Source organism: Phalacrocorax carbo, chromosome 1 (assembly GCF_963921805.1).
Source record: "Phalacrocorax carbo chromosome 1, bPhaCar2.1, whole genome shotgun sequence".
Classification (NCBI taxonomy): Eukaryota; Metazoa; Chordata; class Aves; order Suliformes; family Phalacrocoracidae; genus Phalacrocorax; species Phalacrocorax carbo.
In genome coordinates this window covers 78,387,117-78,414,226 of record NC_087513.1, presented here as the reverse complement: position 1 = coordinate 78,414,226, position 27,110 = coordinate 78,387,117, and the positions used below count along the sequence as shown (strand labels likewise).

General features: G+C 40.5%; 2 protein-coding genes across 2 annotated transcripts in view; one reads left to right on the top strand and one right to left on the bottom strand.

The window, feature by feature from the left end:
• The window catches only part of SMC1B (structural maintenance of chromosomes 1B), a 38,392-nt gene extending 32,548 nt beyond the window's left edge, over nt 1–5,844 (top strand). The window contains exons 23-25 of the mRNA XM_009512332.2: nt 152–221; nt 3,848–3,958; nt 4,231–5,844. Coding sequence (XP_009510627.1) covers nt 152–221; nt 3,848–3,958; nt 4,231–4,341 — 292 coding nt within the window. The 3' untranslated portion in view covers nt 4,342–5,844. The remainder of the gene's footprint in view (nt 1–151; nt 222–3,847; nt 3,959–4,230) is intronic.
• A 7-nt stretch (nt 5,845–5,851) lies between these two features.
• FAM118A (family with sequence similarity 118 member A) lies at nt 5,852–20,361 on the bottom strand. The gene is given in 9 exon segments (XM_064461263.1): nt 5,852–9,243; nt 9,525–9,610; nt 11,708–11,870; nt 11,872–12,030; nt 12,775–12,903; nt 13,468–13,686; nt 14,953–15,205; nt 16,678–16,733; nt 19,908–20,361. Coding segments are annotated over 9 exon segments (1,329 nt in total). The 5' UTR covers nt 20,043–20,361; the 3' UTR covers nt 5,852–9,114.
• Nucleotides 20,362–27,110: the final 6,749 nt, after the last annotated feature.

The window sequence follows — 27,110 nt, the reverse complement described above, 5'->3', positions numbered from 1 at the left end:
TGTCCTTATTTTTACTACTTATTACTTTATTATTTTATTGTCATTACTTCTTATCAAAATTTTATGATAGAGTAAGCTAATCTCGAAAGTAGTTAGAATGTTTATTAACATTTTTGCATCTAAATGCAAAATACTGTGTTCTCTTCTACAGTTTTTGGCCAGCCCCTTTTTTTATTTTAGATGAGATAGATGCTGCCCTGGATAACACAAACATTGATAAAGTAAGTTGGTCCGTTTCACCCTTTTACCCTTTTGTTGACAATATAATGATATCTTTTGTAGAAGGATAGCTACTTTTCATTACAGGTTGTTGGGATAAAGAGATTGATTCCACTGGCTTAACCTGTTTTAAAATATATTGGGTTTAGGACTGAAATAATGGTTGTATGAGACGTTAGGCTAGGGCTAGGTTTAAATTCTTGAATCTAAGTGTGTTTTAATTAGTCTCCAAACTGTGAAGTTTAGAAAAATAGGTAAGGAGTGTGAAAGTATGCCGCATGACCATGTGTGGTACAGTCTGACATGAAGGTCACTTGTGAACTGGTGGTTAGGTTTGGTTCGTTGGAATTTTTAAGACCTTTGTGTTCTGTTACCTCAGAAAGGAGTGTATCTGCACATTGAAAATTAAGTCATTCTATTACTGGAGTATTTATTTTTACATAATTGGCCTACTAAATATTTTTACATTAACACCAATTAAGGGCTCTTACCCCCATTGTTTTAGTCACATGAATTTTTGCTTGATTAAAATAGCTTCCTGTCCTCCTCTCAATTTCTCTGTCCGTTTTTGCTAATAACTATTCACTGTAACAAAAACTTATGATAGAATACAGACAGTAGAGATTGCGAACTGTAGATGTCAACCTCTGGGAGGAGGAGTCTCAGTACAAGGAGATTGTACGTAGGAGAGGAGTCAAAAAGATCTCCACACGTGCCTCGGTTTTCTTCTATGGAAACATTCCTTTCCACACAAAGTAAGATCAAGCTGTATTTCTACCTGCATTAATAGTGATGTCAGTTTTGGTAGAGCCTAATGAACAAAAGCAGTTTTATAAACACCAAACTTTTTTACTTTCCTCATGGAGTTAATTTTGATGTGCCAAGTACACCAGAGTTTGCTTGGAGGGTACCTCCAAGTAGACTGCTGGGGAGGCTCCACTACTTGTGCCTGTCAGGTAGAATTCCTTCTCAGAGATTACTGACTCCACATAGCACCATGAGAAGCATTTTCCTGAATGCGAATTCCTTAGGCATTCCTTGGGATACAAGTCCATGAGGGATACCCATCGTCCACTACCTCCGAGCGGATGATATAGCCTAAGTTTGTTTTGACTCGGTCCAGTGTGTTTCAGCAACACCAGATTAGAAGTAATGGGACTGAAATGAAAATAACTAAGCAAGCTTTAGAGTTTGGCTCTTGATGACATGATTAGAAACAAGATTATACATCAAGTGATCACAAAACACCTGTGTGACCTAAGCTTTTTAACATGATACTTTTCTAGTTACTAGTCTTTCACTCGGGACCACTATGAGTTGACATCACAGTTAAAGGTCATGTATTCTGGTTAAATACCAGTGTTGTGTTTTCTGGATGGGGTTCTTAATTCTGGAGTCAAACATATCATGGCTGCTGACTTAGAGTTACTCAGGCTGCCTCCAAGTTTTTCTTTACTGTCTTTTTTTGTCTGTTGTTACACTGTTTAATCCTAAATTTCACATTTTTGCCTTTCATCAAAGCTGCAGTGTGTTAGGTAATTAGTACTTCCTATCTCTGCAGACTTCTGAGGTGGTCTTTTGGATACAAATATAGAATTCTCTATGGTTCTGTCTGGAGCTGGGCAGGAGTCCCAGATCATGCCTAACAAAATTGCAGGTCATTGCCTGGATGACCTTAGTTTATCCATATATGTTCCTGTTGCAGTTACAGATGGACCAGTCGTCAATTCCCTGAAGTTCAAGGCTTCTAGTATGTTATCAACTTTCCACAGAGACTGCAAATGATGCATTAACATGGCTGATGAGAAAGACAGTAATGAGGCACTTCGCTGCAGTGTGCCTTTCTGAGTAGGCTCATTCTGACACATCTGGCAGAAGAGATGCCCACTCTATACCTAAGAATATGCTAAGCACCATTCTTCAGAACGCTATAAACAAAGCAAGCTGATTTTTCTTTCAAGCAACTGGGTTTCTCAATTCAAACATACTTCAAATCTGGTTTACTTTTCTTCGGATAAAGATCACATTCATAGCCCACAAAAGATGGTCACATTAACAGTTGTTAGCCAAATGGGTCCTAGGCTTAACCTTCAATTGGCAGTGTTTTTACTGTTTGACAGTACCATATTTCATTTCACGCATCAGCAACAATAATGTATGTTTTTAAGATGCATATCCAAGAAAATTCAGCATTAATGCAGAAAGTTTAAGTATTGTAAGTTCTGGTCTAATGTATATTTATAAAAATAACGTCCATAAATACCACTTTTTGGCAAAAGAGCTATTAAACTTTGATTATATTACACATTAGGGTTAACCCTGAAAGTGCCTTAGTAGTCTGCATTAAGCCTTTAGTTGAGTTGTTGGGGCCCATGTAATTTGACAGGGAAGTTAGGCTGAGCTTCCTGCTTCGAGGTTGAGGTTGAATTGGGCTCTTGCCCGTTCTGTAACTTTCATGGCTAGAGACGCCTGTCTCCCATAAGGCTGGGGCATACTGGCTGCACAGCCCCTGCCCAGAATGCCCTGCAGTCCTTTTCCTGCCCGCCGCTCCCATAAGGAGATGCAACGCAGAGAGGTTGGGGCAGGGTTACTGAAAGGGCTGCTCTTGTCACATAAGCAACATGAAGCAGGCAACCTGTGATACAGGCTGTGACATATAATATGCTTGGAGAGCAGCTGCCCATGTGCAAAAGATGTCTGAGATTGCAGAATGAGCAAAAGCAAAACTGCAGTGATCTGCATGTATCATTCACTTAATGTTTCCCTGCTCCCAGGGTCTTTCATATCTCTTTCTTATCTGTAAGATGCAGTTGTTATTGGAAAGCACAAAAACCTCCAGAGCAGAGGAATTAAATATTGCAGTGAGCAAAAATGATACATGGAAAATGTGCTCACTGGTACCCAGGTTTTATGCTTAGAAATAAGTCTTTTTCTTTCCATTCTTCCAGTTTAAGGAGTTACTAAACCAGATCTCCAATAATTTACTTGTAATAGTACTGTAAAATGAATGTGAATTATGTAACCCACTAAAGGCAGTTCTTCCATTAAGAAAATTACTTCCATATCACATAGATATAACTGTGCAGAAAAAGTCTAATTAAAAATCTACTGGTTTTCCTTTATTCAGCATTTAATTTGTATTGTGGGATACTGCCTTATTCAGTCACCGATTTATAACTTAATATTTGTACCTTTGTTTTGCAGATCATTGAAAAAAATGTTGCTGTCTGCAGCAAACTAATACATATTTAAGATCTTAGTATGCAGCCAGTAACAACCTTTTCACACCTTTCTTCCTTATTCAGGAATTTCCACCTTCCTTTGTAGTTATATTAAGTAAAATATTTTTCAATGGCACTGGCCTTTTTCTGTAACTGTACTCATTGGAGTGAATGATTATTTTCTTATGCACTTTCAAAAAGCAGCAGATCTGAGGGGTTGTCCTAAGAACATGCAGAGTATCTGTCTTAAGACTGTTTTATTTCTCATTTTATCCTGCTTATTTTGTAACTGAATTACTGAATTCTGCAGCTAACGTAGTTCGGTTCTTTTTTCATCATTCCTGAATTATAGCGTGGTTCAAGTCTGCCAGAACTAACTTACTGAAATATTTGGCTTCTTTCCAAAGGTATCAAGTTTCATTAGAGAACAGGCACACGAACAGTTTCAAATGATAGTTATTTCTCTAAAGGAAGAGTTTTATTCCAAAGCAGATGCATTGATTGGAGTGTGTCCAGAGGTAACAATTAATTATTACCAAGTTTTAAAATAATACATGCTGTTTTTTGTTGAAGTCCTGATTTACACCTTAAGTGTTACTGCAGTGAATCATGTACATAATTGTGTTCCTGGATTTGAACTACTTTGTGTTCAGAAATAAGTGCCCGCACTGCTTTGATGAAAAGATAATTTTGGTAACTCAAACTCGTTATTGTATCTCATAGTCATTTATGAAATGCTTATTTCAAATAACAGAAGTGGTTTAAATTGTGTGATCCTTCCTCTTATCAGCATGATGACTTTATGTTCAGTCGAGTACTGACTTTGGATCTCACCGAGTATCCAGATGTTGGCGACCAGGAAAGAACAGAGAAGCACAAATGGACTTCTGGTGCAGAATAAAGCATGGATGATTTCAGGGCCAGGTGACAACAGCAAGAACTGTGTTTACAGATGACTCTTACAAATCTGAGTTTGAATGTGGCTGTTAGAGGTTGATAGAGAAATGCCTACCTTTCAAACGAAGCAGTTTCCTAAAACATTGAAGGAAGTAACTGTTATTCATTGACATAGTTTTGTTAACAAGTAAGAGATAGCCAGAGGTTGTTACTGAAGTCTGTACATTCTGGTATGCAAAGTTTCTCTTCAAATGTTTTGGGGGTTTTTTGCCTTAAGACGAAGGATTACAGGTTCACATAAGCACACTACTCCGAAGAAAAAGCCCCTTGCTTTTCTTATGAAAAGTAATGTGTTTAACAGTATCTCCAGTGCACTGTTTAGATGCATGTTACCACTGGTTAAGGCCTTCACAATGTCTCTCTCTTGTGTTGCAGCTGCATCCATTTGCCTTCAGATAAGATTATTTCCTGCTTTTTAAAACAAGATACTGGAATCTACCCATTATCTTATGTGGCTTTTGTGACTCCCAGTAAGAATTCAGTCTTCTGCTGCAACCTTATGAGAATATTAGTTAACTTTACAAAAGCTGATGATTTTTCTCTATCAGTGTGATGCAACCTGGAGAAACCTCACCTTTGAGGTACTCTACCCCACTCAAAAGTGGAAGGAATAAAACAGGTGCAAGACACATTCCATACAGGTAGCAGCCTTAGGAAAAAAAAGTATATTGGTTTTGTGGTTGAGATTGTTATTACGTAGCTGTCCCAGTGAAGTTTATTTTGATGGCTGTGTTTCACCTAAGAAGCAAAGTTAATGAAGTTGGTTACGGAACACTGTTTGAGAGCCCCTGAATCACTTCATGTGGCTTATGTGTCACACCTTGGTTTATGCTGAAGAGCTTTATTTGATTTAAGATTGTTCGTAATAATTATATACTTATGGTCATAACTTCTTAATGTTCATACACCAGCTTCCTTTCATCCACCACACTGCTTATACACGTCTGCCTTGTAATGTGTTGCTAATACTGTGCTTGTTGCACACAACCGATGACATCTGGACACGTGGGGCTTCTGCCTAAGGAAGGAATGACGTGTGAGCAGTAGATAATGTGTTTGTATGGGAACATTTCAACAACATAAATGTGTCCACTTACACTGTAGACAGATGTTTATCAAATACTTCTGTTGCTGCCATACTTCATTAAATAAAATTATTTACTCTGAGTGTAAGTCATGAGTTAGCATCAGTCCCTTAACTCAGAATCCATTGACAGATGTGGAAATACTTAGAGCAGTGTGAAGGATGAACAGAAAAGCAGCCTCTACCAGTTTTCAAAGATTGTTGAGCCACATCAGTCTGTGTATTGCAAACACAGAAGTTTTGGTTTTGTGTATGTTTTTTAACCATTTGCTAGGAACAGTTAGTTCAAATGGAAAAATACAGTACAGGATGGAACAGTCTGAAGACTGGTGAAAGCTACATAGTTTAGCTACTCTACAAGAATGGGCTATTGGCTTTAAATATTTTATTAAGACTGTATGCCACCATCAAAGATGTCCTATCACCTTCATTACACAGCTTGAGCAAAACAGGATAATAAATGATCAACAAGTTTGTTTTCAGTAAGTATCTTATTCCTATTTAAAAAATAAAGTTATGAAGTAAGTACAAAACGAGCCATCTACAGTAGAATTGGCAAACATCACTGAACATGCCAGTTTGTATGGTTAGTTCTTTCACAATACTTGGGTAGTAATTTGAACAGGGCCTTAAACAAGTTACTCTTTCACTTAACAGATAAATGGAACAGACAAGTCTCAGGTTCTGTCCCTTTTGACTATATTTTCAATCCTAAGGTAGCTGCAAGGCAATCGCATCCCTAAGATGACTAAAATCTGTTCTTTGACTGGGGCGATGGAAATAAAAAAAACAAAACTGGGCATTTCTACCTTCATATTGTGTATGTTAGGAATTAAAATAACCCCTTACTTATCTGCTTTTTCAGGATACAAATAAATGGGACTTGAGTCAGGGGCTTCAGCAATGTCTACAAAATGGAAGAACCGCCAATGCTTAGGTGTAAGCAGATCCTTACCAAAGGGAGGGGGTGTGATTTCCTAATGTGGCCCTGACTTCAAGCCCAAGATAAGGAGTGACATGACGTAGGGTTGTCCTCACGTGACTTTAGGGTTGGGCTTAAAAAGTTGCCATAATCAGGGTCGTAAATATCTTGGCTCATCAGATTAATTTTGGTGCCGCTTGAAGCAACAATTAAAATGTTCCAAGCTGATACATCAGTATCCAAAAGAGCATGACTGGCCACTTTTCAAAACAGCCAATTCATGCTGACTAGGGAAGCAAATTTTAGAGGCCAGTGTCTTACAGATAATGCTATATGTGATGCTAAAAGACTTAATTTTCAAAAGCAATGTATGCATAAATATGACCTCTCAAAGGGGAAAGCATGAGTAGAGTCTATATTCAGGTGGGTTTTGCTTTTGATGTTTACCTTTTAAAAAATACATCTGAAACCTTGACAACTGATATTTGAGATCACAATTATCTCACATACTAAAACCCAAGTATGGTTTCCAGACTGTCAACACTGGAAGACGACTGGATGTTTTCTTCTGGCATAGAAGGGACAAGAGTCAATGTGGATGCATGGTTCCAGATTGCTTTTCTAGGCAAAATGTCTTCAGATCTTTACCTACTTCAGAACAGGGACAAAGACTTCCACACCACATCAACTCTACCCATCACAGTAGTTGCTGGTCTAGAAAGAAGCACACACATCACTTCTAAGCTTTTCATTTTGCACACATATGTACTAGAGAACAAGCAGAAATTGTTTTTCTGATGTGGGAGTAAAGAGTTGACATACTAGAATTCAGACAGAAAGGTCATCTGACAGACCATCCCTTCCACTCCCTGTAATACCTCATTATAGTGTGATGTGATCTCAGAATGTGTAACAGATCAAATCCACAGGGAACATAAGCAGAGAAACCTGACTAAAGTAACCTCCCAACCCTCCAGGACTGCCAGATAGGAATGTGCTGGTATCAGAACAAAGTGCTCCTGAACATGCTCTCCTGAAGACACTGAGGTGTGAGACAGCTGACTACAAAATCGCAGATGACTACCTGTATTGGCAACTGGACCAGTAATTAGGTCAGTTTAGTGCTGAAACGGTTCAGTAGTAGGTGAAGTAAGAGCACCTCAGAAGAATAGTTACGCGGTGCCTAACCTTAATCATTTCAGTAGTTCAACTGAAGTCAAACTTATACAGTAGAAACTGTCTACAAACATACAATTAGATACTAACTGGTTTTAATTCTCCTGCATCAAAACTATCTATTATCTGCTTTCTGAGATAACTGGTGGCATATTCTGAGATTTAAACAACATTTTAAATATTTCCATAGAAATACACTGCAAATAGGTCAGTAAGCCCCCATGTGAAAACTGGGTAAAAAACTGGCTGGGTGGCTGAGCTAAATCCAGTTGGTGGCCTGTCACAAGCTGTGTTCCTCAGGGCCCAGTTTTGGGGCCAGTCTTGTTTAATATCTTTATCAATGATCTGCATGAGGGGATCAAGTGCGCCCTCAGTAATTTTGCAGACGATAATTGTGCAGGAGCATTGATCTGCTCGAGGTTAGGAAGGCTCTGCAGAGGGACCTGGACAGGCTGGATCGATGGGCCAAGGCCAATTGTATGAGGTTTAACAAGGCCAAGTGCCGGGTCCTGCACTTGGGTCCCAACAACCCCATGCAACGCTATGGGCTTGGGGAAGAGTGGCTGGAAAGCTGCCTGGTGGAAAAGGACCTGGGGGTGTTGGTCAACAGCTGGCTGAACATGAGCCAGCAGTGTGCCCAGGTGGCCAGGAAGGCCAACAGCATCCTGGCTTGTATCAGCAATAGCGTGGCCAGCAGGAGCAGGGAGGTGATGGTGCCCCTGTACTCGGCACTGGTGAGGCTGCATCTCGAATACTGTGTTCAGTTTTGGGCCCCTCGCTGCAAGAAGGACATTGATGTGCCAGAGCATGTCCAGAGGAAGGCAACAAAGCTGGTGAAGGGTCTGGAGAGCAGGTCTTGTGAGGAGCAGCCGAGGGAGCTGGGTTGTTTTAGCCTGGAGAAGAGGAGGCTGAGGGGAGACTGTATCGCTCTCTATAACTACCTGAAAGGAGGTTGACATGAGGTGGGTGTTGGTCTTTTCTCCCAGGTAACAAGCAGTAGGATGAGAGGAAATGGCCTTAAAATTTCTTCACTGAAGGAGTGGTCAGGCGTTGCAAGAGGCTGCCCAGAGAAGTGGTGGAGTCACCATCCCTGGAGGTGTTCAGAAAACATGCAGACATGGGACTTCAGGGTATGGTTTAGGAGGCGTGGGGGTGTTCGTTTCACAGTTGGACTTGATGAATTTAGAAGTTTCTTCCAACCTTAATGATTCTATGATTCTATGTAAATATGGTATGTCTTTGCTGCTACATTAATAATACATCCTTTTCTCCCCATGTGATCGCATGCCTTAACAGACTGACAAATGAAAACAAGTACTCATGGCAAAAGTGTAAAAGAGTTAAAATGTAAAAGGTTATCATGATGCAGGTTCTATAAATATGAAACAATCTTGTTCCTAACAGCTAAGGGATCTGAATTTGAAGCTTGCGAGCAGCCTTGTGCTGACAGACCCCTAAAGAGTTCAGCCTCCAGCAGCCTAACTGCAATTCAGCTGATGAGAAAATAATAGAAAACCCTTCATTTTAAAAGACAACTAACAGATAGTCACAGGTATGCCAAAAGTAATTTCTGACAGATTCAAATATTACCTCTGTTGTGGCTTCACCTTGGTAAGAGCTTGGTCCAACTGGCTGGAAGCACAGGCAGAGAATAGTTGCACCCGCTTCTAAATGACCCTGCAGATTCAGTTTTAGTCACCTAAGCATGACTAGGTATGATTCTCAAGCTTTACCTACATGATGCATTTACATATCTAGAGGAGAAAAAGGCTAAAATGCACAGTTTTTATTCCACTTAAAACCATGGAAATACTCAGCTCAAAACTTTCCATGCAGCAGCAATAAAACACCTACTGTTAAAAAGCTTCTGGGTTGGGTTTTGGTTTTTGTTTTGGTTTTTTTGTTGTTGTTTGGGGTTTTTTTGTTTCCATTAAATAGTGGGTACACCATTATCTGGCTGCTTGATTCTCTTAGGAGAGTCAGTGCCTTTTTCTCCTAGCTTCCTTTTAGCACAGTCCATACATGAAGTTCCTGTGGAGGGAGAGGGGGGAAAAAATGTTTTCATGTTGCTACTTATGTGTGCTTTGTAGACTTTTTATTACAAGCACCAAATATCAAACACAAAACTGGTCCGCTGGGTTTCTTGTATTTGGGTTCTGAATTATAACACTAACCCTACTGAAAGTCTGCACCAGGTTTGTGACGTTGAGTTCTTCCCCAGCACTGAACTCTGGTACTAATGTATTAAACAGAGAGTAGCTAATTGTACAGCTGCCTTTTGAAGAAAATAATTCTTCATTTTGCATGATAATGCCTGTGGACTTCACAGGTGAAAAGCTGTGTTTGAAAGTTTGGATCCCTTATTCAATGGAAAAAAATTCTTGCTGTGAGCTACTGTTGAAAGTATAAGCAGCATACCTGGACAGTAAAAATGAAGGGAAATTCCTTCAAAATCAGGACATCCATCACTTAAAACTCTAGATGTACCTTTTGTGGAGTATTATACAAGTCTGTTAAGGAATAATTCCTCTTTTTTAATTTATTTTTTACTTGCTACGTATTCCAAAATACAAGTACATGGGTGCTATTTTTTAAAAGAGAGTTTGTAAATAAGCATTAAAAAAATGAAACCTGACAGTTCGGTAATGCAAAGAGCAGTTACGCACATTTGAAAATAGTTTTGTTCAGGACCTTGACTTCTAAATGAGATCAACAAGATTTTGAAGTCAGAGTAAGGTGCCCTCTCTTGCAAGTATTATGCCTATCAGTAATTCCGCTGAACAAAAAGGGGAGCATTATAGTCTGGTTTTGCAGTCATTTCCATCTAGAGCTTATGTAAATGCATCTCCCACCCTGTTTTGGTATCAATGGCTGCTTTGCAATAAATTGGATACTCCAGACTCAACAGGCTCGAGACACTGCTCACACTATGAAAAGTATGTCCATCGCATCCATCAACAGCAGTAGAACAAACTAGCAGGCTGAGGTTACTTCAGTGTCTGAAATTGCACCCCAGCTTATTTTTAGGTGCCTACACTGCAGACAAACTTCCTGAAACCTGGATGCAGTGCTAGATATTTTTTCTAGCCTTCATGGAAAGAAAAATCTAATCCTGTCTAAATGTAATATCCATCCAGTTACAAAAACCATTATATGACTCGGGCCTACACCTGCAATTTTCTTTTAGGGAGGGCAAGGGGAAGGTTCCTGCTATGCACCACTTGGGAGTGATTTGAGACAAAATGGTTTCACTGACATGAAAAATAGAAGAGCTGTGAAACAGTATTCTTCCCGAGGTCATTTACTCCAGCTTTTTCCCTCCGTTCTCTGGATAAGCCATGGTAGAACTGTCCTTGTTTGGAAAACATTAATGAAATCTCTTTTCTCCAACATACAGTTGTTGTTTTTCCCTGGTTTTGTATTAAAGGCTCTTCATTCTTACAGCTAAAGAATCTTAGGAGCTGAGAGACAACAGGATGGAAGGGAGTGGGGGGGAAGTAGGTGAATGGATCTAGTTAGTAAAATTAAGCTCCGTGCCAATGCACGACTGTTGCCTTCAGCAAAGGTATTGAGATCCCATTTTAGCAGTAAACACCCTCTACAGAATGCCATTCACTGTCACAAATGGGGTGTTATTCCACACACTCTTCTGTTTTGTTGTCACAAAACATGACCCCCACAGTCAGGTTTCCTCCCCGCTAGCCCTAACTGTGTAAGTCCCAACACTCTTGCGTGTGCTGATTTCATTTCCCGTTCTATGCTTCATCAGATATTGTGGCTCAACGAGCTTATCCCACCAGTTAATTCCTTCAATTCTTTTAGTCTCTTTTACTGACACGTCATTTTTCGTATCATGTAATACTCCATATACCGGAGTAGTTCACACCAAAAAATACACGAAGTAAACATCTTAACCAAATGCTAACAAGAGGACAAATTCAGAATTAAAGATTAAATCTGCAAGAATCCACAGACCTTACAGAAAGAAATTTGGTTAAAGTTTTGTACGTTCCAACTCTGCATGCCATTCATGAGCAAAGATGCTGCACAGGCCTTCCCCTAGCTATGCACAAGGTCAACGCTTCAGAGCAACTGCTGGTTGTTCTGACACAGCATCCTGCTACGTACCTACTGAAAAATTCCCTGTTAAAGAGGATACTTTACCTGGACTTCTCTGCTTGCAGATTTGAGCAGTGAGATCTTGTACATACTCTGGGAATTGCTTAAAGCAGTCCCTGTAGGACACTACTTCTATTCCGTGCAGCAGCATATCTGCCTGGAGCTTAAAAAAAGTGGTCTTCATTTTCTTTAAGCACCAACATATAATGTTCTAAATCCACTTTATTCTTTACAGTATAAAGAAAAAGAGCTTGGAATATCTGATTATGCAGAGTCTCTCTGCAGCCCAAGAACCAAAAACGTTCGGTTTGATACAAATTTTGAAAAAAATTCTGTTAAGAAATATAAACACACAAAAGCTACGTTTACTTCAGTAGTCAAAAGGACAAGGTAAAAACTTTTAAAATATGGCAGACTTAAAAGGAGGAGCAGAGCAGACATTGCTACTGAACTGAATTAAGCTTCTGTTTTAGGATCGGAGCAAACTGACATTTCATAAGCGCTGTTTCTACAGAAAGATTTATACTCATAATCAGAGGTATCATACAAAATCAAGTACGCATGTAAATATTCCCAGTAAGGGAATTTTAAATTGGAAGAATTATTATGACAGAATATTAGGCTCCCTTTAGGTCAATCTGTAAATAAGGAAAATTAATATTCTTGACCAAATGTTTGACTTCTTAAAATACCTAAGGTATGACATTAAGTCCAGGATCCAGAGCTGGTAACAGTTTAAGCCCCTAAAAAACTGAATCCAAGCAATCAGATGGTGATGAATCCTTATTCTGGTGTCTAATATTTTGGGGCTACTGTTCCTTCATGAGATAAACACAAAGAACTCTAAAACTATGGCATAAAACTGAGGGTTTTGATTGTGATTTACAAAGAAGCACTATACAAAAGCACACATTGCCTTAGCAACATAGCTGGCTTTCTGAATAACTGCCATTTTTCTGGGCCTCAATTACTTTCTACATGATCTGACAAAACCCTAGCCTCAGGTAATGTGTATTCAGTGATTACAATAAAATAGTTCGGCAAAACATAGTAAGAATTTTAAAGATGACACAAACCAGGACTTCAGGATCTTGAGTAACATCTTTATAGCCCGAGGAATCTAGCACCATTCCACAGGGGTCTGTGTATAAGCCGTGAATATGAAGAACTCCGTATTTTATATGACCTCTTGCCTGCTGAAGAACCTAAAGCGAATCACACAAGTTACATTCTTTTGTTTTACTATAATACATTACAGTAACTGAGAATCTGTAAAAATATCCAGCTGCCCTAATTTATAAAACCACTTAAAGCAGAAATAATTTCTTTTGCACTTTTCTGCAGCAAGAGATAATTTTAATTACTAATTACACAGCTTGCTTTATAATAATGCATTCAACCAAGAAGCAAGTTCCAGCAGCGCTGACAGAAAAGATATGAAGAGCAAATTAACTACCAGCTAGGTGAAATCATATTTGCAATTGTAACAACCACTTCACCAAAGTTAACTAAGTTTGTGGGTTTTTTCCAGGGAGTGGGGGAGCAGAATTGGTTAATAAGTGTGTCACTGAAATCCTCTTTGGTAACTGTTACCAGATCATTCAGAATAAGACGACACGTAAAAAAAATGTCTGCTGTTATCTTACAGTCATGCTTCACTAATTAAGAAGTTTTAGCCTTGACACTCATTAAACAGGAAAACATCTCTCAGTGAAGCTTACGAGCTGCCTGCTCTTATAAGTCTATAAATTTTACTCCTCTCGTCATACCTTATCCTTATCTTTCAAGTGTAAAGATTCCATAGGCTTACCCTGTTGCTGACCAAATATTTCAAGTAAATTATCATAGTTTGTAGTCAGAACCGTTGTGCCTCTCTCCATGCGTTTTGGGATCAATTGCAGAACAACAGGATTCTGAATGTGTTCTAAATTATCGAACACCTCCATTAAGCAGTCCTGGAAGAAGTTGGGCTTTGTACCCCCAGTACGCTGAAGACAGAAAAATACAAATGCGTCATGAGGACCATGTGCACCACTATAAATGCCTCCAACAGAAAACCCACATCGTTTGTCTACTTAATGCCACAGCATTTCTTTAGAAGAGGCTTACATGGTATACGAAGTATAAAGGTCTGAATGCACACAACCATCAAAACCAATCTCAAATTATGCAGATGCTCTTGGCTCCACTTAAGGTAGCTCAAAATAATCGTCTGGTTTTCCCAAGAAAGCTTGTGATACAGGCACAATAAAACAAAACTTTTGATACAGTGAAATCCTCGCTTGTCACTTCCAAATAAATGCGAAGCTATGCTTTCCTAAAAGAGTAGGCTACGTTAGTCCAGAGTATCTGCTGAGACTGACAGGAACGTGTAACAATTCTATAAAATATGCAGGCTTCCTATTCCATAAACTGTATTACACACAGAACAAATGTCCTTATAAGCCCAGTGTAGTTACTGGCCTAACTACATGGAAACCTCACCTTTCTCTATATGCTTTTACTTCTTTGAAAATCAGATTCTGTACTAAAATTATCATGCCTTGGATTCACAGTCTGTTAAAGGGTTTTTTCTCAACACCACACTCTTTTTTTTTCCTCTTCCTGGTTGAGAAAAATATATTAATTGTTAAATCTGCTACGAAGTCTAACCATACATGCAGGCTCCTCCCAAAAGAGAGAGGTTATTATTATACTTTGCCTGTAGAGAAGCTCACCACAGGTTGCAAAACGCTCAACACATCCTACAACTTCGCAGTATGTATGTCACCCGAATTAGTTCAACTAGAAGACTTGGCAAACCTATCAAGACCATCTGAAAATCTCTGGAACCTGAATGGCTGAGAAACCGGGCATGTACAGACTGTCTTCAGTGAAGCGTGAGCTGCAGCGGTCATTAAGCCTGCGTGATCTAAGGCTATCAGCAGGGTCAAGGTCTGCCTGTATTTTCAGGGTATCTCTAGTTTCAGCCAGCAGAGCTATAAATTCCTCTTTCAGTTCCAAGAGGCATTATGGCGAATATTTAATAGTCAGGACTCTTGCCTGCATTAGTTATGCTTACTTGCGCTTGTAAGCTTACTTACGCTAAAACCCAAGGATTTTTCAGCCTCTCCAAAGTGTACAGTGTCCTGTATGATTACCATCAAAATTTCAATTTTTACCAGAAAATTTTCAAGTTTTAGAAAGCTGAAAATAATTTTTGTCAGAAACAAAAGTACATCATAATTTTAGAAATCAATGTAAGTTACAGTCACTGGTGACATTTTCCTGATGAGATCATGTGCAACCACAAGCAGGTCTCTATCTTTGATTACTTTTTTAAAAAATTCAGCAACTTCTCCCAGAGGAAGCACCTCCAGCTGCTCAGCTGCTTCAATTACAGCCTCAGCACAGCTTCTCCAGGAGCACAGCGCTGGGATTCCTGGTCCTGCTGCAGCACTTACCCCAGTTCCAATTACCAGGAGAAGGTCCCGAGGCTGCTTTCTTATTAGACTTTGTAAGAATTTTCTTTAAAACAAAACCCAAAAATCTTCATTTTTATGGTGCATTTTCTAACTTGTCTGAAGATGTCATGACTGGCTCAGGAAGTCCAAATGAACTATTTACGCTTGTGCAAAATACTAACCAACCAAAAGGAACCAGGTGCTCCATTTCTACGTGGAAGCATGGTATTGGCAGCAGTTCACAGCCTTCTCCAAACCGTCAATGTACTTTAAGTCTTTTTGTCATTTTAGACAAGTAAGTGTGCATAATTAATTTAAGCCAAAAATGGCAACAACTTCAAATCACTAATGTCTTTGAGATCCAAATTGACAATTACCAATTCTTGGTCCACTGGGCCAGCCAAACACCACTTCAAATGAAATTTTGAAAAAATCAGAACCACAGAATGTCCTGAGTTGGCAGGGACCCACAAGAATCATCAAGTCCAACTCCTGTCCCTGCACAGGGCAACCCCAAAATTCACACCATGTCTCTGAGGGTGTTGTCCAAGTGCATCTTGAATGTTGTCAGGCTTGGTGCAGTGACTGCCTCCCTGGGGAGCCTGTTCCAGTGCTCCACCACCCTCTGGGTGAAGAATGTTTTCCTAATACCCAACCTAAACCTCCCCTGGCACATCTTCCTGCCATTCAGGAAGTAGTCAGAGGACTGTCTGATGATTTACTTCATGCATGAAAGTAAGTAGAGCTACTTCAAAGGGACAAGCCAAAATAAAGAAACAGATCGTTGTTTCTCTGGGAAAAAGCAGTATATTTTATTCTCATTTATTCTCACTTTAGGATACATGAACATAACAACCATCATGCTTGTCCAGATCAGGGGTTCATCGAGCCCGCTAATCAGATGTTACTGACCACAGATGACTCTTGAACACGTGTTTGGTGCTGCATCAGCATTCACTGCGCAATCCAGCACAAGAAACTGTGGGCAATTCTGGCTTTCATGATTACTTTGCAAAGAAGTGAAAACGCATTTAAACCACACAGTGAAATCACCGCGTAGGAACAAATATTCCAGTAACACAGAACCTTACAATTCCCTTGACTTTCAAAACTACCTTTACACATTTGTAATTCCTGCTAATATGGATGTTTAACACCTCTTAGTTTACAATCATCTGAAACTATCTAGCTAAAACTATAATGTTTAACTTGAAATGGCCTCAAGCAAAGCAATTAATAAACAGGTAGACAAGGTTGCTAGCTAGTGCCTGCAAAGAATATGTTGCTGACAACCCCCGTGCCTTCCTGCTACATTCAGCACAAACTGTTTCCTCTCAGGAGGTATATTATTTCTTTATTACGAACAGCTTAACTGAGCATGAAGCACTCGGTCAGTGCAGAAACTAGTTTTGGGGATCACTGCAACTTTTCAAGCATGATGTTGTTCTCATATCCAATTTCAAGTAATGTATTTCCGCTGTGTTTTCAGATTTTCGTTAGGAGACAGTTTTGCATAACCTTTGCAACACAAGTTACCTGGATTTCTGCTCACTTCTAATGGTTGATCGTTCTGATGAATCCATCTCTGAGCCCTAAGTAAAACAAGAGGTAAAATAATTCTTAATGCCTCTACTTTTAAAAAGGCCAAAATTAAAACCAGACTGTTAGTATTTTCTATGTATTCTTATCAAGTATTTTAAAACCAAGGCTCTGTATATCACATCCCAATTAAGCAACACACTGACAGAAACAAAGCTGACAAAGTGTGAGTTCGCAAACCTACCACAGCTCTATTTAAGCTCGGTCAATCGACATTTTGAAGCTAACAGAGATATGGCTATTCATGCCGCTGAAAAATTTATCATTCCCACTAAAATGTTCATTCAAGTAAATGAATTAATTTATCAAATTTATTGTTTTCAAAATAATCAGTTGATTCAACCAAGTTTGTGGAAACCGGACTTCTGCAACCCATAATCATCATGAGAGGCCCTCTGCCTGCCACGTGGCTACTCTACCAGACCATGTAACATGAAAGGTTTGTTTCTCAGCAAGTATTTTAAATAAAAACTTATTTCTGTATCATCTGTATTATCTTACGTCTAAAGCATAAGAAGGACTGCATCTTGGCAAGAGAACTTGGCTGCATTATCGTTACTCAGAAATCTCCAAGTTTCATTACATTAATTCTTCATTTTGTTTTTATAAGGATGTAATTTTTGTTTGGCTTTGAAATACATCTTAGTTTGTGATTTTGGAGATTGCAGACCCTAATCCCTCAAATAAGCATTCTGCCAGACCCTATGGCTCATAAGGCGACTTGCCAGCTCTCAGGTTCACATGCTGGAAGCTAATTTGGAAGCAAGAACCCTAAGTTTGGACATCATTTGACTGGAGAAAAACCCAAAAAGAACAAAACCAAAAAAACCATAATCCTGTGATAGAGGGACATCCTAATTTCTGAGGAAAACTCCCAGATCTCTTCTACAAACACACCCAGGATGTCTTTTCAAGTGGAAACATCTTTTCTTCTTGTAATATTTATTTTCTCCATGCTCCCTTCCTTCACTGACAGTATCCTACAAAGATGCGACACTATCATCTGAAGAACATTAGCATATTCAAAATCCAGAGCAATAAACCTATCTAGAGCAAACCACTTCAAAATCTAGAGAACAAGATGCCTTTACATGTGGGAAAGTTATGAGTTCACAATGCAAAACAACACACGAAGGAAGTGCAATTTATTTATTCTGAAGAAGACTGCATTATTTTGTAACCCTATCCAGTGAAGTATTTGAGAAAGAATCCTCAAGAAAGCTTTAATAATTACATTAATAATTTAGCAAAATTAATAAAATAAGCATCTCACCACAGGACACAGTCAGTACCAACATTTTATACCCCACTGTTTCCTTTTATCCCTTTAAGTTGCAGAAGAAGCTGCACAAATAAGCAGCAGCAGTTATCACCAACCTGTGACAGCTAAATGGCTGCAAATGATAGAGTTGAAATATCTCCATGCCTTTGAGTAATTGTGACTAGTCTTGAATATTCTCATGTTAGATGTAAAACACACTTCTTCAGTGAGCATACCTAGAGAAAACAGAGGACCGGGGTACCAGCATTCATCACTGGCTTACTTTTAGAAAGATCCATTGGACAAACGGAAGGCATGTGCAGTTGCTTTTCACAGAATCACAGACTGGTAGGGGTTGGAAGGGACCTCTGGAGATCACCTTGTCCAGCCCCCCTGCTTGAGCAGGGACACCTACAGCAGGGGGCACAGCACCATGTCCAGGCAGGTTTTGAATGTCTCCAGGGATGGAGACTCCACAGCCTCTCTGGGCAGCCTGTGCCACTGCTCTGGCACCCTTGCAGTAAAGATGTTTTTTGTCATATTCAGGTGGAACTTCCTGTGTTGCCCCTTGATCTGTTGTTGGGCACCACTGAAAAGAATCCAGCCCCATCCTCTTGATGCCCACCCTTCAGATATTTGTAAGTATTGATAAGACTCTTCTCCAGGCTGAACAGACCCAGGTCTCTTAGCCTTTCCTCATAAGGGAGACGCTCCAATCCCCTGATCATCTTGGTAGCTCTCCGCTGGACTCTCTCCAGTAGTTCCCTGTCTTTTGTAAACTGGGGAGCCCAGAACTGGACACTGCCTTTCCTCAGGGCAGCCTGGAAATCAGACCCCTCTATAATCCAGGTACTCCTGAAAAGTGCTAGATGGGAGCTGGGCCTTTGCCCTGCACGCAAGGAGTGCTCATCAGAACAAATTATAATTTCGTATTTTCTTCCCTGTCCAAGCAAGTAAGTTTTATTTAAAGATCTACCCACGAAATCAGAGCTCTATTCACCGACTGAAACTTCAGGTCAACAGTTTGATGAAACCAAACGATTTTTCCAGGTAGTTTAATACACTAAAACAGCCTCAAATGTTCAACACAAAGGAAGCGCCGGGCGAAGGAAACCTTCTTCCCACTCCCCACCCGGGGCCCGCCCATTCTCTCTGGAAACGACTCCCCACAGCAGCACCCTGAGCAGGGCTCCCGCTCGGCAGAGGGAAGCCCCGCGCGCGTCAACCACCTGACGCAGCGGCCCCGCCCCCCCCGGCGCCCTCCCCCGGGGCGGGGCCAGCGCCTCCGGGCGCCCCCACCACTCCCTCCCATCCCCTCCGCCTTCCCCGCCGGCTGGGAAACGGCCGCCCCGGCAGCAAGATTCCGCCCGAAGACGGTTCCCCCCCAGCCCCCGGGCGAGGGTCTCCCGCCGCCGCCTGCGGGGCCCGGCTGGTGCCGTGCGGCCCAGCCCCGGGGGGCAGCGCTCGCCGCATTAAAACCGGCTTGGAAAACGCGAAGGGTTTCACTCAACCCCCCGCGGTTGGTTGAGCGGCAGCGGGGCCAAACACCCCCGCGCCCCCCGCCCCGCTGGGTGGTGCTGGGCGAGGCGGCGCGCGCGCGCGCGCGCGCTCCGGCGCCTTGCTTGCTTCATGGAGGATGCGTGACGTTCACGCACCCGTAAAAAACGCTTGAAGCGCTTTACAGGGGAAAATACAAATTAGCAGCCTACGAGTCTGTGCGAAATAGAAGAATCAATTCTCAAGTTACAGGAGAAAATGAACGGGTAAACCTGAAGGCGAATGGGGTTAGTGCCCTGAAAACTTACACGGAGACGGTAGAAGTATTAAAGACGGAGAGTATCAGGGCGATGAGAACGCGACACCACGACGACGACCAAAGGACAGCAAACAGAGATTGCAGAGTTACCTCCGGCGGCTCCGCTGACGGCTGGGCTTGGCTGTCGGTGCTGACGGGGGCACAAGCGGGCATGACGCCGGGATGCGGTAACAGCGGGTGGCACGCGGTGTCCGCACGGATCGCAAAGCAGCCTGCCGCGCACATACTGGTCACGTTGGAAAGCCAAGAGCCAAAGCTCGCCTCCTCTGCAAATGGCCCTTTTTTTTTTTTTCCTTTTCTTGGTTAGTTTTTAATCTCTTAGGCCAAATCCTAAAAGCCCAAAGTTCTTTCACCGTGGTTTATTAAGATATTTGATTAACAACATTTAGCTCAGCTCCACCCTGTTTTCTAACAGCAGCAGCACCCAGCTCTCTTTGCAGTGCTGTGGGTTTAATGAGACTGGCTCACGAGATGGGACGGCTACGTGTGAAAACCAGGCGGTCAGATATGTGAAGACTGCTCGTCATGCCTAAGGGTACTGTTGTGGAATGGTACCCCCAAACTCTCGTTGCAAAACTGTGTTGAAAATGTGTCATTCTCCGATTTCAATTTCTTAACTGGAGTTTTCAAAACTACTCGTGATACCGTTTTACAGACTTCCAATGACTTGAAGTACTTATTGGCATAAGCTTCCCACACGTAGGTCTTAAAAGATTTTCTTTGCTTCTCCAGTCAGTCACTTCTATCAATTCAGGGTGCAATCAGGATTCACACGTTTTGCATGCCTGTATGATAGATTTGAACATTCTCTTTTGTTCATTAAATGTCAGCATTGTATTGGTATTATAGTATGGTTTTAGGAGGAATTTTGATAAGGATGGCCAGTCTTACAGATGAAACACAAACCCACTGTTTATACTCCATATCCGATGTTACTTTTGGCAAGAATTGTTGTGTTGACTGCACTGACTTCACTAACTCTCTGTTTGCATAAGAACATTGTGTCCTCGTGAACGGTCCATGTAATATTCCCTAGACATCACTTCTCACTTTGTCACTTCTTTTTTTTTCTATTACTAATCATCTATTGCAGTGTCCCTAGAAAGGCTTAACAAACATTTGGAGAATCATGTTCATTGTGGTAAGGAAGATGGAGGGTAGGAACAGAGATAACAGGAAGGGAGAAGAAAGAATGTAACGACAGTCTTACCTGGAAACTGAAGTTTGGCTGAGCTAGAGGAGCTCTGCAATGCATCTGGCTCTTTGCCTTTCACCCTTCACTACTGCCAGTCAGTCAGCAAGGTATTTTAACATGCTGATATTTAGGGTTCAGTAACCCTGAAGGTCAAAGGTCTTGTGTTTTAAAAGAACCAGGTGATATTCTGCTCCCTAAACCCCAGAAACTATGTGGGAAATCCAGCTTGGAATGCCATTTGACACTGCATTGTAATAACATTGGAATGTATTACTAAATAATTTGCTGAATGTCTTAGAATATTTTGTCAGCTGTAGATAGCAGTCTCAAAGACTTGCTAAATATTTTCCTGAGTTTGAGACTCAAGGTCAGAGCCACGCTGTAGGTTCACAATACCTACCATTATTCTTTGTTTCGCATTAATTTAAAAAGTAAGATGAAAGGAAATATTTGTGAAGTAAGGCCCTGGGGTGCTTTTCCGTTTTTCAGTCTGAATCAATTAATCTAATAAATCTTATTACCTTTTCCTGTAAGTCTTGCTCCTTTTATATCCTTAGACTGCAATAACTATTATTTTAAAACCCCAACAGTACTCACAATAATAATAAATTACATAAACTCCAGATTACCTTGCAAGGCATTAGGAAAGTCACTGAGGACAAAGAATATCAATACTTTTCAATCCAATATGGTCCAAAAGTAGCCATATAAACTATAATCAAAAGGAGGTTTAGTATAGTTTCCCAAATCTACAACAAGAGTCAACAATGTATTATTTCTCATTATATTCCCTTGTTATTATTCAAACTGTATGAGAGAGAAGCAAACACCATTACAAGAAAGTTGGCATAAAGTTCAGTAGCGAAAGTCACAGTGAGAAGAGGATGATGAAGTGAGTTGAAACATGTAAGCTTTGAAATAAGAAGGAGTTTCAAGAAGCAACGAAGAAAGGCAAGTACCATTGCTACAATTGAGAAACTCTAAGAGGCAGAACACATATTTTAAATGAAATAACTACAGAAGCCTACCACTTGATTTAACCTAAGATTTATCTCTCATATTATAGTAAATTCATATGTTTATCCAAGTGTACTAAACAATATATTAATTCACTTGCTTACTTTGGGCTTTCTTGCAGACTTTGGAAATATTTCTTGAAGTGATGTAATCAAGATAAGAAATGCAGCTGGTTGGTTTTGGCTGGGAGAGGCAACAAGTCTGATTATTCAGCTGTGTTTTTATGCACTGAGATGTAATACTCATTTACTTTTGACATCCTGCTGTTTAATAAGTTACGATAAAGGAAAGCCTAGTTTACGTTATGCCAGAGCCTGCCGGTTTTAAAGAAAACATGTAAAACTCGTAATGAAAGTTTATTGAGCTTGCTGAAAAGTATCTTTAAGACACCAACTAACTCGTGTCTTAATTTTTTTCATAGCAGGAAGCCAATTTGCCCCTGCTGACAGATAAAATTCCTTCTACGTGCACAGTGGAACTGCTGGTTACTCCCTGGTAGACGATTACTTTTTTCTACCTCAGAGCCGACTAGCTCTTACTAGTTTGTCATCTTTGTAAACAGAATAGTTTTTAAAATGCTTTGAAGAAGAATGATACTGTCAGAATTCCAAGCATGTTTTCAAAAGCTGGTGTCAGTTCACTTAGAGTTTACCTATGATTGAACAGAGATTAATTTTCAAAGACAACCTTTTAATGTTTATTTCCAGCACTGTATGTGTATAAGCCCTGCAGAGCGACATGATCTATAAAATAACTCTGTATGTAACCGCAGGTGTACACTAAAGCTTGCTTTTAAACTTGCCGGGTGATAGCCCATCTTCCGTGGCAGATCCCAGCAAGGTCTCGCTGCAGTCAACTGTTACTTGACAGAGGATAACTACATGCAAGTTCTGCATTTCCTTGCACCTCCGTCTCTCACACTGTCTGAGTGACAGTCAGTATTCTTCACTGTGTTCAATTTGCTGCTGTTGTCCTATGCTTTCAATGAGAGAGGGAAGAGATGATAAGCTACAGCTTCTCAGGAAATTTTTTAGGTCTATTTGAATAGCAGTATAAGCATTAATAGTAAAAGGATTTGGCTCTACACTGAATACAGGACAAAATGCCAGAATATAATTTTATAGTATGCTTCCTTTTGGGATTAAACACAACCTGTTCAATCCATTTACCATGGCTTCCCCCCCCCCCAATAAATTAATCCAATAATTAACAACTGTTAAATTAATAATTATTGTATTAATAATAAATTCCTATAATTAAAATGCATTTTCTAGAGTCCAGTAACAGCGTCAGTGAGAGTGTAATCACCTCAGTATAGTCACATGCGGAAAAAAATATTCATTAAAAAGGGTAAATGATGGGGGAAATTAGCTCTGTTGGCTGCCATCTTTCTGAACTTGAATTTAATTTGAACTGTTTGTAATGAAGTCTGAATATAGGAGTTTGCTCTGAGAAACTAAGGAGTGTAACTGACTGGAATGTCCTTTGATTAAATAGGTTGTCCTTTGCACCTTCCTGACACACACAAAACCCCAAACAACAAACAAACAAAACAAAACCAAAGGACCTCTGTCACAAGCCCCTTACCTGTTCTGAACAGCAACAATGTGTGAAGCAGTGTGAAGGGCAGAAAAGCCATGTAATGGAAAAAAAGAAGCAAAAGCAAAGCCAAAGAGAAGACAGTACAAGGAAGAAAAAAAAAAAGAGAGAGAGAAAAAAAAGGTAAAAGGAAATAAAACACTGTAGAGACTGGAAGGAATGGATTTAAATCAAACATATTACTGTAAAGAATGGGCAGAGCGAAAGCCATACAGGAAACTGCAAATACTCAAATTTTGTTTGAATACGTTGCTGCTTGGTAAAAAACATAGCTAGGTCAGAGAAATGAACCTTGGGAATGTTATTTTAAGAACCTGTTGGTGAACTGGCATAAAGGTCTTTCTTCGTTGTCAAGTACCAGATGTTTAAAATGTTTGCCAAAATATTTGCAGAAATAAAATATTCACAAAACTGGGACAGAAGTAGAGGTGTTACTCTGCTCTGGTAGAACATATCAGATGTGATACTAAGCAGTGAGGGTTGAGTTTTTTTCTGCTTGGCTGGGCTTTTGTGGTCCAAGGGCTGCTACTTTTACCTAGGCATATATTTAACACGCTTAAAAACACAATCAACAAATCAGCAAGCAGAGGGCTATAAAGGTGACCAGCATATGGGTCCGGTGTGCAGTGCAAAAGTGCAGCGGAGAAGCATTGTTTAAGATCTTGGACTTCGCTTGAACTGCAGCGAAAAGGAGCTCTGAGGACAGGAAGCCCATGACCCTGGGGTGGCCAGTCAGACTGGCTGGCTGATGTACTGATCAGCTGGGGAATTGTTTGAATAATAATGTGATTGACTGCACAGAGCTTATATATTTTCTGGTAAATAAACCTTTGGCTAGTAATACGATCTCTCCTGTAGCTTAAGTAGTTGTGCCTGACTCCTAATTTGGGGGTATAGCTGAGATTGTCTATAATTGTAATTCCTGCAAAATCAGGACCAAGCCCACAGGGGAAGCTGCAAATGTAACACTTAAGTCCAGGGATGCAAGCCAAATGAAATCTTACTTAAGAAGCAAAGTTCATTGTGACCAGCCACCTGCCGTGGCGTATACCCTGCAGTACGGCTAAAGAGAACTGAAGCATTACACCACATTTACATTACACTTGCTTGGATTAACATAACAGATGAGAACCATATTATGTATTGTATATGATTTTTGATGTGAGATCTCAGTTACAAATCCCATTTAATGCATGTTAAAATAAATTGTTTTGCTGTAATGTATGCTATCATTCCAATAAAGATTGCAGATCCCAGCTCAGGGATATTTGGACAGTTACCTTGCATTATTTCATGCAGAAACCTCTAGGTATTATATCACAGAAAAGACATTCAGGCAGGATTATCATAGCAATGTCTTCAGGCCTCAGCTTTAACTAGTAGAATACTATGTAACCTGTAAATTCTTGAAAAGTTACAATACAAAGGTCCTGCATTCTACGGAAGGAAAAAGCTATTGGTTTAATTTTGAGTTTTAATATTTTCCTAGAATATACTACAATAAGAAGTTTCTGTAAGAAATTTTCTGTCTTATTTTGTTAACTGGCTCCAAGTCTTGTTAACTAGATGAGGCATAAAAGGCTCCATAATCTCCAGTTTTTCTGGATTCGCTGTGAAAGTTATCAACTCCGATACTGACTCATACTGTAATAGGACTCTCTTCAGAATTCCACATTTTTAATAAGAAACAATAAAAGTAGAATTAGGTTTATTTTACCAATGCAATCTTGATTACAGCAAATGCTAGTTAGTTTGTGGGCAACTTTTAAAAAGTCAGCTTTCTAATAAGTGGCTGCCTTCTCCTGCTACATGCCTTACAGTGACTCTTCGCAGTAGAGATTTAAAAAAAAAGAATATAAAGATCAATTTACCTGTGCAGTGTGTTCCAGACTGAAAACTTCCTTATGAGAAAATCCAGATACATCCAGGTAGTTTCACCAAGGTGTTAGTCCTGTTTTTTTGTGGAAAGTTCAGTCGTGAGTTAAAAGGTTTGAGTAACAGGAACTTTCCAAGATTTCGATCTTTTTCAGGCTCATTGTTCATTTTCACTCGGTATCTCCTTACCTACTAACTGAGGCAAATACTGGCACTGCACACCATGAGATGCCAGAGCCAGAAGAAACCCTGTGCAATGGCATTTTTTTACTCCTACATAAAAGGCTAAAATCTGATTTAGTATCTTGAAGTGAACCAGCACTGTAATTAAAGCTTCCAAAGAGTTTTAGTACAAAAAGCCATTTCACTCTTCAACTTCTCAGCAAACTAACAAGCCAGTCTTTATTTTTTCTACAACAAAAGATCTGTAGAAACAAAAAATAAAATCTGTACTATCACTAGACTAGACAGCATAAGGGTATACACACTACACACATCTCTCTGGTTAACATGAATAAAGAGTATTTGCAAAGACAGGCATCCCAGAAATATTTCCTGGAAAGACATCAGAGTATGTTGTATTAATGCAAGGCTGTTAATCACAGAAGATCAAATTCAGTCTGCAGCCATCCTGTTGTGGACTGTGGAATATCCCATTGGCCAGTTCGGGTCAGCTGTCCCGGCTGTGCCCCCTCCCAGCTTCTTCTGCACCCAGCAGAGCACGGGGAGCTGAAAAAGTCCTTGACCAGTGTAACTGCTACTTAGCAACAACTAAAACATCTCCGCATTATCACCACTGTTTCCAGCAAAACTCCAAAACATATTCCCATACTAGCTACTACGAAGAAATTTAACTCTATCCCAGCTGAAACCAGGACATCCTATCAGAATGGGCTCAGCCGCCTCAGCAAGCTAGAGAGCAGTAAGCAGCTGGGAGTGTTTTTTTCTTAATGGTGAAACCTGCATTTTGTGAGATTAGTCCCCTCACCATTCCTGTACTGGTCTGCCTGAGAAGCCAGCACCCACCCCCTCAGCCGGCCGCCAGCGTGGCGGCAGGCCCATGGAGCCATCTTCCCCCTGTGCAGCCGCAGCAGCGCCATCTTGCCTCAGCCCTCCATTCCTGCCTGGGCACCAGGGTCCCCCGCCAGCCCGTCCTGCGGCCCCCAAGCACTGCTTCACCTCTGGTTCTCTGAGACACATCTGTATATTCAGCCCCATTTTATTGCAAACACCAGAAAAACAACACCACCACCCCACCAATATTGTCAAGTGGAAGCTGGTTTTGTAGCAGCTGGACACAGAGAGAGAGAGAGGCAGGTGAGAGCAGAGTTGGATGATGAGATGGGAGATTGCTAGATCTTACTGGGGGCTTGCTTAGCCTTCTCCACATAGAAATTTATGTAAATATGTTCTAGCTTGTTATGGTTTACTTTTATGAGGAGATGGTGAGGCAGTTCCTGCTCTGCACTTATGTTATGCCTTTTCCCCTCCCTTTCCCTCTCATATGAAGTTTCAAACTCCTGGCAGAAAACACTGGAGTGCTACAGGCACTCAAGGGGAAAAAACAGGGACAAACCAAATTATTTTCCTTAGCCTTGCTCTTAGAA